The sequence below is a fragment of the Lingula anatina genome, chromosome 1 (genome assembly GCF_051362555.1).
Source record: "Lingula anatina isolate TDL-2025a chromosome 1, LinAna3.0, whole genome shotgun sequence".
Classification (NCBI taxonomy): domain Eukaryota; kingdom Metazoa; phylum Brachiopoda; class Lingulata; order Lingulida; family Lingulidae; genus Lingula; species Lingula anatina.
Window position 1 is genome coordinate 62,397,217 of NC_141767.1, and position 16,170 is coordinate 62,413,386.

Genomic DNA, 16,170 nt, shown 5'->3' on the forward strand with positions numbered 1-16,170 from the left:
ATATCAATTAAATTGCAATTGCCCTCTCGACGTACTTGAAATTAATCCTTCTTGTGTTGAATCACTAGCATTGCATGTTAACATATATCTCACCACGAAAGGAAACTGACTTAATGTATAAAAAAAGACCGCGACGACTTTACTAACAAGGTAGGCCTACGCTGGAAGTTGAGGTGACGGGGCGACTTTTTTGTCTGTCTGTGTGAGTGTGTGTGTTGAGGGGGGGGGGGGGGGGTAATGAGTTCCACCCTTTGGAGCCCCTTTACATTGGGTTTGATTGCATGCTGAGGTTAGTAATTAAGCAATTAAACATAAATGGGACCGCGCTTACACATGGACCGCTATTCCAACCTAAACAAATGGACATGTCGTAAATGGACCCTTTAATAGTGGAAGATCCTAAGGTAGACCGGGTCTGCGCGCTCCTCATTTTGATTGAAAAGCTATCAGACGACTCAAGTTAATGCAATTTAAGCTTTCATTTATCATGCCGGGGGATTGATCTTTTACCTTGTGACATTTGGTAACCCGATTTTGTGTCGCAGACAATGTAGTTGAAATATATCCTCCAACCCGTCGCCCCTGTGGTAGTGGTAGTGCCCAATTTGGTAGCGCGAACTTTCATTCGCTGGGAGGTCTGGGGCTAGTCAGACAGTGAAACAGACACGAGTCGGTAAAAACGTGCAGACTGCCGGTGTGGACATTCAGTTACTTTGCTCAATCAGACCTGTGATATGCATACCGGCTTTCGCTCATAGAAGGGAGAAATAAGGAGAACCTCAGTTATTCATTGCGGCACGGTACACCGAGGCACCTTACATACACGGAAGCCCCTTAATGCTATAACCGCAGTTTATGACTGCCTCAGTGACGGAAGCGATCCGTGTACAGACTTGACGGGACGGAAAGTCTAGGAACATGAGAACTCCGCCAGTAGACTGCACAGTGCACTTTCTCTTGTATTCACTGGTTGTACTAGCTAGCCAGTTTAAGACGTTGGACAGTCACCGGCTGACAGAATTTTCCGATCACAGACAGGGTTTGTAAAGGGGTTCTACATGCTACTATTAATATATACATGTCCTCGTTTGTTTACAATTTTTTACAATGAAAGTCTAGACAGGGTTTTCTACCGTAAGTGCTGTCAGCTTGCCTCTGCAAACACATTTCATTATTAAATTCATAGCATGAGTGCTTGTTAACTTTTAATACGACTTTACTATAATCAGTTCGACACCACGGCGTAACAGTACCCAACTTTTTGTTATGTGGTACTGGCTGTGATTTATGTTGTGTTGTACTAACGGGCCGTTAGGACCAGTGAGGCACCTGCTGTACACCCAACCATGCAATTGTAATACTAGTACCGAGAGATCAAAGAGACGGTGACTTATCTCCTAAACTTTTTTAACTGTACTCGTGCACTGATCCCTGTGAAGCCATGCTTGTGGAAAATACAGGTGTTAAAAGGTGTTTAAGTTATCTTGTTATTTTGTAAGCAAAGCTCCACCCTACCATTAATACATTTTGTCAGGTGTGATTTTTTAAATGGCATGTTTTATTCAACTTAAGTATTTTTCTTTTAGAATATCAGGTTGAACACAATTCATCGCCTGAATTGCTTTAAAAACATGGCTTCTGTTATGTGAGATTAACATTTTAGTAATCACTTACAACATATGGCACATTAACACCTTCTGTAGAAAAGCCGACACGCTTTACTTTAAGCTAAGCTTTAGATGCTAAAACCACAGTCAAGCTGGCTTCATACTATTCACAGCAGAGTCAAGTTTGAAGATTACGTATAGTATATTCAAATATCAAGACCACATGTATTTGATATCTGGCAGATTTGAATGTGCTATGTCTAATCCAGCCATCAATATGCATGAAATGTATTTTTCCATCTCTGTGGTTTGTTTTGCCAAGTGCGCCTAATACTTAATGGCAGCTGCTTTCTGCACCATCTTTCTGTTATCAAAAAGTTATGGCTTCATTTAAAATGTCTTTTACTAATACTTTGCACGAATTGAACAGTTGGTTATCCACTTTCCTGTTTTTCAGACTTTATTATTTCACTCACTTGTTATTATTTCTAATAGCATACAAACTTCTTAATTTGTATTAATCAAATCCTTCATTATTCTGAACATTGGTGCCATTTCACACTGTTGCATTCATGTACTAAATCATTTTATTATTTTTTCTTGCAGCTGAATTTGTCAGCAAACTTGACAGCTATGAAATTTCAATCCCACTTCGGGTCACCAAGGAGGGTGAATTCTTGACACACTCCCTTCACCATGAACGATTTGACACAAGTGTGCACAAACGGAGTATAGAAAGCGAAGAGGAGGAACAAATTCATTACCATGTCCAAGTGGGAGAACACAAACTGCACCTTCAGTTAATACCCAATCACAAACTCTTTGCACCTGGAATGGTGGTTGAGAGGCGGAACAGCAAGTTTGGGAACGTCAGCGATTCTAAAGTCCAGCGATATGGATTCAACAAGTGTCATTTCATCGGGAATATCAAAGGACACATTGGGTCGAAAGTTGCCGTAGCAACCTGCCAGGGTCTGGTAAGATTTGGGTGTTGTTTTTTTATCCTAAAGTAGTTGAGGCTATTTGCTTTGCTCCCTTGCTGTTGGGTGGTGCATTGGTATCACTCATCAAATTGAAACTCCCATTCCTAATTTGACTCGACAATTAATCTAAGATCAACATGATTAGGTTTGAAAGGGCAGAAAAAGTGCCTTCTCTAACAGCCTAGATCTGTCTGGGGAATATGAGAAAGCTCATTTTCACACCTGTGTGCTCCCAGCTACACCCTCACTTTTGTCTCAGGCCAAAGACTGGTGTCGCTGACAGATTCAGTCTCTGCACACAGTCTGATAAATTAAACATGTAAGTACTATTGGATTGTCTACTCAAATTCCAAGTTGCCAGACAGTTTTACTGGGTCACAGCTGATCCAGTAGAGATGACCTTGCTTGTTGGGACTTCTAGGTGAGTTTTCTCCATATTTCCCCCAGTGTGTGTGTGTGCCTAGATTTATGTCTTACAGATGAACCTGTAATTTTAAGTGACTAGAAAAACAGCTTCTGGGAAACACTAATGAGTGTTTAATTGATGTGGTTTGTGGCGATTATTAGTGAAGCAGAAAGGATTGGTATGCATTGCTGAATAAAAGATGAACAAAAAACTTGCTGTGTGGATTTTAAACAGCTTCATAATGATAGTGGGAAAAATGAGAATACGTAAAAATAGGATAGCACCAGAATTAACTCATTGTTTCACGCAATATTTCAGTACAAAAGTGTTTAAAGTGTAATTACTTTTATCATAGTCCGTTCTGTGTGGTTAAGTTTGCATAGAAAGGAGTGTTTAGAAAGTAATTGTTTCTATCACGTTATTTCATGAAGTTATAAATTGCTCTCCCCAGTTAGATAGTTTGATTTGAAATCTCCCCAATGGTTTGGGCACCCAGGCTGAAGGGAGGGGAAGGAAAGGAGGAATGTTTGACAACATTGTAATATAGCTAGATATGAGTGATAGCCCCCAGATAAGGTGGATTAAACTGCGGACAGGACCAGAGCAAGCTTGTTGGAAAATGGATTAGTAGTGTTTATTTTGAAGAGTAAAATAAATGGGATGGGATCCTCTACCTCATCTAACTAGATTAAGCTTGTAATACATCATCTTAAATGAAAAGGGAAACCCGATGTGGCTAATTAATGTGAGACACACAGATCTAACAGCAGTTATGGATATAAAGAGAAGATGCTCAATGCATACAGCACCTGTGATTAACATCAAAGCCTTATGGATGGTGTAATAATTGCATTCTTCGCTTACTACTGTACTACTACACATGGCAGAAAATGATACTTTTTCCTTTTATCACATTTTTACTACTGTAGTACCTGGACTGTTATCCCATTAAGTATGCCTTAATTATGCTCTTTTTGACTTAGAATCTGACATGTGCCACTGTCTGCAAATGCAGACATTCCTTATACTGGGTATATGGCAGCTGGTATATGGTACCTGCATTAGAGCCTTGGCTTTTGTGGCAAAGATTGGAGTGTCTTTGTATATAGAAAAAGTGTTATATGACATTTAGTATTTCATTCAGTTTCCGCTTTATTCCTTCATAATAGCTGAAAGTTTTGATAACAGTCATTGTTTGGTCACACTTGCTGTAACTTGTTTTCATACTTTCTGTATGTGTTAACAAAATTAAAGATTTTAAATGTTTTTGTTTACATTAATAACTGCACATCATGTCAGGTCTGAGAATTGTCATTGTTGTTCCTCTGTAAATATATGCATGGGAGTTTTTATTTCAATATTATCATTTCTTGGTCTAAGGGAAGATATAAAGGCAGAACTGTTGTAGCATGTTAACAAATGTCAAAACCAATCATGGATTTTAATCTGTGGACCATGTATAGAGTTTATTTGTAGTGATTTATTAATGTCCAAGTGTTGCTCCTGAATTTAGACATTTGAATCCCCCACTCCTGTGAGGTGACAATTGTTACAGATAAAAGAGATTGGAATGCCATATTACCACAATGCAGATAGATGATCTGGTATCTAAGAATAAAGAGTGTGCTTTTTTCCACCCCATTCCTGAGCAAGGCTCAAATATATATATATATATCTGCACATATACATGTGGGAATTCACATTAATGCTTAATGCCTGTAAATACAGTGAAAGTGTTCCTGGTCTAGGTGTTTTGTCTCTGTGGTGTTTAAAGCATTTTTCAGACATGTTGGGTCTTGTTCAGATTCTTTAAAGCTGTGAAATTATCCACAATACTTTCTGTCACTGTGTCAGTGAAGTTGCTCAGACCGGTTGTACTTAAAGTAGTTTACCAACACTTGTGTCTCTTTCAAAAGAAGAAAATTGACATAGCCTGAAATTCTTCCCTTCAAGGACTTTTTCTAAGCTCTGGTATATACTTAAAAGATTATGTATCTGGTGTCTGGTGCTTTACTTAAAAATCATATAATGTTTAGTTTTGATCAGATGTGCCATTTTTTTCTCCTCCCCTCTTTTTTATTGCAGCTCCCTGATTTCAGTGCAAAACTTTTTTATTTGGTGTTTTTCCCTGTGTATGTTTTTTACCAAGAGAAGATACCTGGCATTTCATAGCACTGTCAGTTTTGGACAAGAAAAAACGCTTAAGTGGTTGAGCAGAGATTTCCAGAAACACACTGCAAACCCTCTCCTCTGGCATGCATTATTTAGAAAAGATATTGGGAGGTTATGTTTCTGATTTTCATGTCTGGACTACCAATCAATCAAAATTTCAGAAGCAGATTGTTGACCTGCCTTGCTAGAAGGCACTTTTTCCTCCTCCAGCAGGTAATGTCTAGCTGATTTTAACTTCAATGAAGTGTAAGTTTTTTGTAAGCCATGCAAGAACTCATTCATGATATCTTATGTTATAGTGTGCTTTGTGATCATTTGTGTATACAGTGCTAGTCTGTTGGTGTTTGAGTTTGGGAGATTGTCTTTCTTCAGTGAGTAGAAGTATTTGCCCTCCCATGAAATCTACCCATATCTAGCTTCAGTCTGTGTTTGAGTATCCACTTGGATGAATGTGTGTCAAAGGACAACTGAATGCACTGAACTGCAGGGCAAATTGAAGTGCTAAGAAAAGGCTGTATCTAATGTTAATTATACCATTAACATTGCTTCCGATATGAAAGAATTCAAACATCCATTCTTCTATCGGCATTCTGGAAAAGGTTCAGGCAATCTATTCTCTCAATGTTATGTTTTCAGAAGAAAGTCAGGTGCATGGTTCATGAAAAACATGCATCAGGGTGTTCTTAATACAACTTATTTTAATGAGTTACGTGATTTTTAATAAGGTTTTATCTTTTAAACTGCTTATATTTGTAAAATCAGTACATAACAATATGGCATCTTGTTTGTGTCACATTTACTGAAGAGAAGATTCCTCTGAAAATAAATCAATCGAGTACTTTGAAAAGATCACATACTAAAGAAAAAATGCAGAAAAGTTATCTTCTACATTGATAGAAGATGAGGAAATTATGCCGTATTTGTCCTCAGACTGGGGCCATGGCGAAGGGCCAACAGGTAGCAAATGGAGTGAGTGCCCTTGATGCCAAAATGGGAGTTTTATGAGACAGATCATGCCTGGACAATTTGTTGTTCAGATGTTATCTCTAAGGAAGCAATTTGAAGATTTATCTCCCGAGCAAATGGAATTTATTTAAGGCATTGATGATTTATTGTCTGTAGAAATAACGTGTGTTGATGTTGATTATGTTAAAAGACAGTGAAAAATCTGCAACACTGCTCTCCAAATTCTGTCAAGAAATGATCTTAAGATGAAAAATGCTTTCCTTTTCACTTTTTACATTTTTTCAGGATGGTTTAATGTGAATAAATATAATAATAAAGTGAATTCCGGATTATTTGTATTAAATGATGAACCATTTGAGACCAGGGAAATTGAAGAACAACTCTCACAAAGGGTCAGACTTTCTTAAAAGACTCAATTAACTAAAATCATTCTTGTTATTTAAAACATAAAAACCACTTCCTTCCATCTTAATTCAGCATTACTCCAATTGCATTCAGTGAAAGGACCAGGTTCAAATTTTATTGCATAATTGCACTAAGAAAATTGGTAATCTCCCTTGCGCGTCTAGCCAAGATTTGTCTGGGGCACAAGCCATTGGAATGTGTGTCTCATGCTGCTTAGTGCACAGTGGCCTGCAGTATTCTGGTGTACCCTCTACTAACTTTTCTATCTGTGTAAAAAGTAATAATGTAATTCATGATATCATGGGTTGGATCCCTTGCCTCTAGTTACAGGGTATTATGTGACATTGTGACTGCAGCTGCTGAGATTAACAGTGTGAAAAGTCATGCCCCAAGCCAAGGATATTTTTATAAAACTTAACGTGTTTGCACGTATTGTGATTGTCATTATTGGCCTATCTTGTACTGTTGGTTAGATGTGACATAACTGTTAGATTGTATTTGCCTTTTTAAAATAATTGTTTGCATTGATTTTTTCTAATTTTTTCCCCTTTTCCAGTGGGCGACAAAAATATAAATGTGTTTCTTTAAAGGCTCTCTGGGTTATAATGTTACTTACTAAAAATTGGCCTATTGTTTTCATTACATCGTCAAATGATTCATTTTTATTTATCTCACGTATACAAAGATAAGACTTTTGAAATCCTACCCCTCAACTTGTCTCTTTAGCACAAAACGTGATAAGATTGGATAAATATTGTATTGTTCTGCTGATTTTACCATGCAGAAGCTAAAGAAATTGGAGCATAAAGGAAGCCTTTTTCAGTCATTTTGACAGTTGACAGTAGCACACTTGTTGGCACAGGTTGATTGTCAGTTTTCTCTTAGATTTCTGACTATCCACGTGCTGTGGTCTTCACTTAAGGATAGAAACATCAGCTCCTGTATAAGTATTGGCTGTGTCACCCCAGGCTGGGCCTCCCTGGCTATGAGATGGGAAGCTGGGCCTGGTTGTAAGGATACAGCAATGTTGGTAGGTTAATCTGCCATCACATTGTCATGCTGATTACCAACAGCTTTTCTGCTTGGCGGAACTTTGGTAGAGACCAACTGTTGCTCCTCTTTGTTAAGGTACACTGCTGTATTGTTACTGCAGTCAATACCAGTAATTGATTCAAGTCAATAAGGGTTGAGTCACAGAGAAGATTTGACTTGCATTGCCGTCTTGGGTTATTAGGAGTCAAACAGTAGGTGCCTTGTGTTGTGACTGAATGAGCACCTCAGTTTGACTGTGGCCCAAACAGATCGCCAAATATTGGTTGGGGCCTGAAAGATCAAAGTCAGTACAAGATCATTTGGCTGTTGTGATAGAAAATGTGGGGGCACATTTGACAAAGCAGTTCCAAGGCTTCTGTTTGCACAGAGTACATAAACGGTGAAATGAATTCACTATGGGTCTTAGGGTCAAATAGGTAACTTGTTGCATGTATTATGAATGAAAGAATTCAGACTTGATTTCTGCTAGACAGAAGCACAGGTGTGCAGATCTGCGCTTCATTTTTATTTTGAATGACATTGGATCAGTAGTCAGCTCAGGGCATGTTCACATAAGGACTTATTTTGACCAACTTCATGAAATATTAATTTAATGTGGTATTTTTAATTAAGTTTGTATGATATCTCATTATTTCTCTCTCCACCCCCCCCCCCCACCCCCCCCCCCACCCCCATTGTCAGCAAATAGTTTAAGTTGGTCTTGATGTGAACATTAACCTTTTAGTTCTTCTCCAGTAAAATTTTTATGAATGAGATGACTATGCACCATTGCAATTGTATATGACAGATGTGGATTGAATTGTGTACAAAGCGGAAGCATGGCCCTGTTACTATCACTGATCTGAAGGTTCAGGCCTAATACCCCATTATAAAGAATGGTTATAAAGTGGGTGGCAGCGAGATATTTTGAATGCAGAAAGTTTATACCACCCAGGACCAGCATGAAAAAGCATTACATACAGGAAATTTTCTTGTCTTGGTAGGCAAGAATCGAGGTATTGTTTTGGTATGTTTGTTTTCAAATAAAAAAATAGAAATTTGAAGAAATACAAGATGGTATCAAAATGGGTTGCTGTAAAGCACAAAAGATGGGTTTTATGTTTCAACTAAGCCTCGTTGGGTGTCCATTTACATGCTCTAACTTGTATGTATTCCTTTCTATTTTTATTTCTTTTTGAAAATCCATTTCCTGGATTGGGGACAATTTTGACTATGATAATGTCAGACCAGTAAAGAATAGATATGATTGTTTAAAAAGAGACAGGTGCATGTTGTACAGTCTGTTATAAATCAATATCAACATGAAAAATATGTTATAGTTTGGGAGATGATTTGGATCCTGGACCATATGGGAAGGGGGAAAATTAATGAAATGAGGTAATCCTCTTCCATGCTCTTGTATACTCTGGTCTAGTAAGCATCAATCTTTTACAGTAGTTCCTCACTAATTTAGAATACCCCACTTTTTGTGAACATTTGATTATTTGAAGATTTCAGGCCCAAAGCCAGCAATTTCAAGGGGAGTATAATTTTCTAAAAAATGGACCGTTTACCGTGAAACCTAGATCACTTGCTACTCAGAGCAGACCTTTCCACTCCCTGCCAAGAAGGGCAGCTCATTTGAACGCAACAACCCCCCCCCCCTTGGCTATAGGCCTGGCTTTAATCATTTTAGTTGCTTCGATCATTGAGAAAGAAATGTTCTGAATGAAATCAAAACTCACTACACATAATTTTATAAATATATATATCTGGGGAATTTTTGGGCAAATCATAGTTAAAAGAAAAATTTTAATGAATTATATGTTCGAAGTTTATGTGTTATTACCATACATATTCTTTGCCAGACCAAGTTTATTCACTTAAGGAGCATTAAAAGTAAATTACACCTTGCGGAATTCAGTCTGAAATGTCCTTCAAAATTCTTGATGAGATTACTGTACGCTTTTGGCCAAATATAATCCTTTCCAGTCTAGAGCTGATAGCAGTTCTGTCTTTACAGCTGGATAGAATGGAGGGTTCTGATTTTAGAAATTATAAGAATTTTTCAGGTTAGTTTTCATTAAAGAAATGCAAATATGTGTACCATTAGATAATTTAAAATGAAGAAGTAAAGGAGGCAGTTATAATGACAGTCTGTAGAATCATAGTGTATACAAGAAAGCATTAATTTATGCCGCATTCACATGACTGGTTTGACTGTCAATCAACTATAGGATGATTTAAGAGCTGAAAATATCCAAAAGCTAATTGGCTATGCATTGATGAAGTGGACATGATTATAAAAAATGTGAAGAAACCCATTAACTCTTGATACTCTCCTCCCCTCATTATGCTGTCATTGCAACAGCTGAGATAATTGTCTGAATCCGTATACAGACACACCCACCTCAACTCCCATGTGACCCATCCTGACTTTTACCCCTGCTCTTTATGGAGTGTGTTTAGCCAAGAAATTAGCAAAAACCTGATACATAACCCATCTATAGGACTAAAGTTAATGAACTTCATCAAAATTCCCCCTATTTCATGTTTCCCATTGACTGGGAAATTGTCGACTAGCATCAATGTCGTCTGTTGATCAATGGTTGTTATTATCAGCACTATGGGGTGCATGCGCTGTGCAAGACTTACCAGGCATAGGAATCTTTCCAGGTGTGATATTGCTGCTATATAGTAGCTGTTAATGCCTTAGATGTTGTTAAGGCATTCTCACATGATTATTCCAATTCAGGGATGTACATATGTCTATGCTTTGATATTGTTACTACTATATATGCATACTAGTAATGAAATGCTTTTCCATTTCTTTTTCTTATTATTTGATGATTGGTTTTTGCCAAACTGTTCATAAGTACATTTGAATAAGTCAGTTTTGAACATACATTGAAGCAATTTACTTTAGAACAGAAAGGCTTCATGGATAATATAATCACATTTTATTTAGTAGCCATAAGGTTGTCTTGGAAAATGAGAAAATTTGCAATACTTGTGTTTATCAAAATTTTAACAGGTACTTCATTTGTAGCATTTTAAAGTATTTATCTTAACTCTCAGTTTAACACTTGCAGCATCTTTGCATGTGCTGGTGCAGCTTTGATTATTTCAGTATTTTAACTTACAGTTGAGCCTTGTTTATTCCCGTCAAAAGCTCACTTTAACAATTTAGTATATTCCTGCAGTGTTGGACTGTGCTCAGCATTTTATCAGCATGCATGTTATTGGGAACATCAGGTGTTGGATTAAATATGATTGCTGGTAATTGGAGAATCTTTAGAGGAAATTGGACAAAATCACCAATATTTGCCATTGAAACATATATCCCTATTTTAGCCCTTTAAAAGAAAATGTGTTGCATGAAAAAAATATCTCACAAGTTTCCAGTGAGATAATATTGGAAGCATGCTGCAGTTATTTGTGTTCTTGTTCTGAATCAGTGCAAAATAAGTAGGAAAGAAAAATAGATTTTCAGTCTAAAGAAATTGAGCTAGTTTTACATAGGAGGGAAATTGTACCCAATGTGATTAGAATATGGTTGCTCCTGTGTAAGCCATGACATTTTCACCAAATTCTTTGCAGAATATTGTTGTTAACAGTTGATGTTTAGAGGAGGGTAAACTGCAAATTCAATTATGGTATTTAATTCAAAAAATAAGTTTCCCGTCTTAGGTTTTGCTCCTGTGGGGGACAGAGAAAACCAACTCATGGCGTTTTTCTAAGTATCATTCCTTGCTTTAATTGCCCTGTGTATATATGAAGGTAGATGTCAACTGCCGGGTCAAAAATTAAAAAAATCCACAAAATCTTTCAACTTAAAAGAGAAATTGCACAAATTTGTTCTGATAATTCTAAATTACTAACTAGTACATTACATCTAGTCTAATGCAGTCAGTTTTGTCTAGCGTAGTTGTATTAGTTAAAAGATGGTATGAAGGTTCTTCCTGTGTTTACACATACTGGCGTTGTAAGTGCATGTAACGAGGCAGTTCCTTGTGGAGCAGGTACTTCTGTTTAGCTTCATACATCTATATCTTGCCACATGATGGTCTACAGATACCTTGTCTGAGTGTTAAAAATGGACCTGGTACTTGTTAAGAGAATATGCAGTATAAATACAGTGTGAAATTAGCAACTTCTGCGTCATTGGGTCATTGGCTGTGTCTGTTGTGCTATTACAGAGTTCAGTCTTGCTGAAAATATATTGATATCATTACTCCTCTTTAAGTTTTTTTTTCTGATGATCTGTGTGGTCTTATCATTAAGTACTAGTGCACTGATAAGCCAGCATGATCATCTTTAATATTTTGGAAAGCCTTGTTAAAACAATGTGTATTGCAATGTTGAAAATGATAAATGAATATATAGCAGGTCTGTGGCCAGCAATTGCAGAGGGGTTCTTTTTCTGAAAAAGTAGGATCTTTTAACATCTTACCTGATCCAACCTGAGAAATGGCATAAAAATTAGACTCAGAGCAGGCCTTCTCTGGCCAAAAGAGTGGGTATTTTGATCCTTCCAAATCCCCCTTGCCCATATAATAGGAGAACATACTAGTAAGGTTTATTACTGGATGAATCCTTATCAGTTGTGTCAGTGTATTTGTTGTAGATGGAGATCTATTTGTGCTATAATCTGTGACCAAGTAGACAGCTCGAGCTGCTCTAAAAATGCGTCTGAGCTATTTTCTCTTTTATTACTCTTATGTATAGGATGTAATTTTATAGTGTAATGGTGCAGTAAAATCACAATTACAGGAGAATCAGGCTGTAACAGGCCTGTTTTGAAATGCTGGGACCTTGTAACCTTCCATAGAGGTGTGCCTTCAGGTAACAGTGAAGTTTGGTCACCCTCTCCTCGTATCAGGTGATAGATAACTGCAGTATTATATGTTACCAGCATCTCACTGGTAGAAGCTGAAGAAAGTCTGGTTTACACACAGCAAACTGGTTCATACCAAGGCAGGTCCCAATGGTATAGATTAAGTAGCGCCAAGATTGACGGGGTGAAATGCATGAGGTGTGCTGCTGCGCAAGTGCAGACGCTGCTGCGCAGTCACAAAGCACAGACTTCGGAGGCAAATGTCTGCTTGGTGGAATTTAAGTGTGGGGGTCTCATATGAGACACATGAAACTTGATAGGCATGTAAATTGCATTTCAGACATTCAGCAAAAGAATGAGAATGTATTTTTATAGTAAGAAGCACAGTTATATTTCCAATGATATCATTGGTGTCTGTCTTCTTTGATGACACCTGTCAACTTCATGCCTGGTCAAAAGAAATGCGTTGTTTCTTTTGTCCCCTTTACAGGTCTCCAAATCATGAATAAATTGTTTCCATGTGGCTCTTTGATGTGATCAGTGACTTTTTCAATCTACCAGACACTTCTTACCTCTACCTCTTTATCTCCATTTTGTGTTGGATAATATGAAGAAGTATAATTTAGCTCAAAGACCAATGTCTGCGGAACCACCTTGTCCACGGCAAGCCATCTCTGCAGTGTGGAAGAGATCTGTGACCACTTAACCTTTGGTGACAAAAGTTCAGACCAAATTGACAAGGTGCAGCACCTTTGTCCTCAAGGTGGCTGGTAAATGATGGCAAATAGGGCAATTAAAAAACAATAAATGTCAGTGTCCTGAGAACACTCAATCTGTATCAAGGTCCTCCTGTGTCCTTGTAGTACTATAATTTGCCTCAGGCCTACAGAATATTTGTTATGATCTCTGTGGAATGCAATCGTTTAGCACGTAAAGTGGCACCATTTTTATACATTTCTTTATCAGTCAATCCATCTGTACTTATCCAAATGAATAGCTTTACTTCAAAAGAATTATTAATTAATGTATTCAAAGATACATGTAAATTAAATGACACTGAGAACAGATAGCAATTCAAGATTTTCTGTCTGACGGCATATTTTATGATTAAAGTTCTGCTGTGATAAAATGTCATATGAAAATTATTTCAAAATTGGTGGGTTTTAAAAGATTTAACTGGTGCATAAATTGTTCTGTTCAACTTTGTTGGCATTAAAAGAGAGAAAAATACAAATATTTTTCAAGAGCAGCCTGTAGGTGATTGTGCTGCAATGTCAGTCTGAGGGTTACAATCTCTGTCACTAATGATTCCAAAATAGAGACCCTGAAGCAAACTTTGTGCCATTTTGTCATGGAAGTAGTCTAGAGGTAAACCTATGGTTACACTGGCAAATAATGCACAAGAAAGACCAGGTGTAAGAATTCACTAAGATGCCAAGTTGAGTGGTGTCCAGAAATTCCTTCCTTTCCCCCCAAATGTTACTTGTCAACTTTTTAACTGTCACTTACTCGATGGTTTTGTTTCTGTCACCCCTTTTCACACTTACTTCATTCACTTGTGGGCTGTACCAGTGATTCTTTAACACATTAAAATAGCTTCTTGACTTTTTGACATATACAGTGATACATTGAGGGAAAAAATGGTTCATCAATGCATTGCACTTCTTTAGGTATTTTATGACTACCTTTTACTCCCTTTCTCTTCTGTTCTTTTAATATCATTCAAAGGACATGCCCTCTCAAAGATTTCCTTTCTAAGAAATAAATTAACCGTACAAATCCTGAACCAAAATCTTCAGAAAATTATATTTCAGTACAACAGTTTTTAGATTTTGTTTTTTTATTTCTGTTTCTCCTCTCTTGCTCTTTGCAATTTCTTTCTTCCTGTTTGCAAGTCAGAGGTGGAGTGCTTCAGGCAGCAGAATTCCCCCACGTTTTGTATCATTCACTAGGTTTGTAGTTTCCAGGTGAGACAGTATTAAGCCAGGTAATATGATTAATGGAGATCTTGCTGTGAGAGTGAAAAAAAGTCTAGAAATCTTTACCATACAATAGTCCTTAAGTTGTAAAATACTTAGATATCATTGTTTACTAAGGATGGGAGGGTCAGTGATAAGATAAATGATGATACAAGATCAGCATGATGTTGCTAAGGTAACTGGTAAATGGCCAAGAGTAAAAGCCCAGTAGGAATAAGATTGCCTTAAAAGTCTGCAACAATGTTCAGAGCTACAGAAAAAAACAGACTGTCTGGCAGAAAAAAGTGTCTCTCAACATGTTGTCTGCATTGTTAAAAGATTTTTAAACAGCCAAGAACAAACTTAGTGAGAAAAGACAGGCTAGTGGTTTAAAAGCTTCAGGGACTTTTTTTGTCGCTCTTTGATCTTGTCACAAATGCACTGAAGTTCCACTTGAGTTGGTTGAGGGGGGTTTCATGTGTTTTTTAAACAGTTGGGTACTTTTGAATCTTCATGGTTTTGTGAACAGAGCCTCCTCTTTGTTAACAGTGTCTAAGTACATGCTGTGCCTAGGAGATTTTTTCAATGTGGTAGTCTGGTCAGAATGCAAGATCAGTATTTGATCATTTGTTATGTTTACAAGAGGGATCTACTTGAAACCATCCATTAAGTAGAATCCACTGAAGTGTCCAGTTTAAGGCAGTGATGGTGGTTTCATGAAATAAGTCACTGTCTGAAGTAATGCAGTTGATTGTCAGAACATGAAATTTACAATTCTATTACTCTTTGTAAACTCGAGGTGATAGTAATAAAGCTAAACTAATTAAGCACATCATTTTGTTGATAGGTGCTACAGAAAAATTACTTTGGTTAAATTTACATTTCTAAAAAGTTTTGTTTTATCCATCACTGATCTGACTTCAAATTTGATGGAGCATTAAACTTTTAACTTTTTTATTTCAAACTGGATTTATATTATTATTATTAAAGGGGACTAAGTTCATAGACAAGTATAGCAGACTGCACTTAAAGATTCCAGAGAATCAGGTCAAAAGTTTGTTATCCTTGAAGTTTGCAGGTGTGAGGATGACGAGTAGTTTCAGTCGTCAGAAGGTGACAGGTGATGGCTTCTCTTGCACCTGGTCTTCAGCCTGGTATTAGTGTGTTTCAATAAATATTCTGCACTGTCACGTTTAAAGTGTGAAAAAATTTTGGGTGTGCATGCATACAGAGTGGTGGCATTTCCTCTCTTTTGACTTGCACTCGTTTTTCTTGAACAAAGTTTCTTTTGATTTCAAGGTACAGATTTCAGTCCTTACAGAAAAATTCAGGTCATTGCAAGTTGTAAAATTTATTGGCAAAAGAAAATGTTAGCTTTTGTTCTAGTTATATACCATTTGAGATGGGCTTATCTTTTAATTAGAATATATAAAAAAGTGATCCCAGAACTGCAACTTGGCAAATGAAATAGAAACGAGGAGGATTTTTTGCAAACAGCTATGTACGAGTGCAAAATTCAAATAGATTCGATTGAAACAACACATTTTAATGAAATTTTTTATGAACTCCATTCATACATAATATTTTTGACAAAAAGATGAGATTAAGATAGGTTATATATATGAACAAAAGTTGAGTATTTGAATATTTTCAAGACAATTTTCTTGTGTAGGGAAGATAAGAGCTCATACTCTCACAAGAAGATGTCTTGATTTGTTTAAAGGTGGTATGAAAAGTTGAGACTTTATTTATGGATGAAACCTGTGGCATTTCATAGCACCATATGCCATAGTTGTTCTTGTTA

General features: G+C 37.0%; 1 protein-coding gene across 2 annotated transcripts in view; it reads left to right on the top strand.

The window, feature by feature from the left end:
• Positions 1-619: 619 nt before the first annotated feature.
• Positions 620-16,170, top strand: part of LOC106170919 (A disintegrin and metalloproteinase with thrombospondin motifs 12) — a 47,873-nt gene continuing 32,322 nt past the window's right edge. For both annotated transcript variants that reach the window (XM_013550976.2, XM_087012302.1), the window contains exons 1-2: positions 620-1,039; positions 2,214-2,584. In XM_013550976.2, the coding sequence (XP_013406430.2) occupies positions 919-1,039; positions 2,214-2,584 (492 nt within the window). In that variant the 5' untranslated portion in view covers positions 620-918. The remainder of the gene's footprint in view (positions 1,040-2,213; positions 2,585-16,170) is intronic.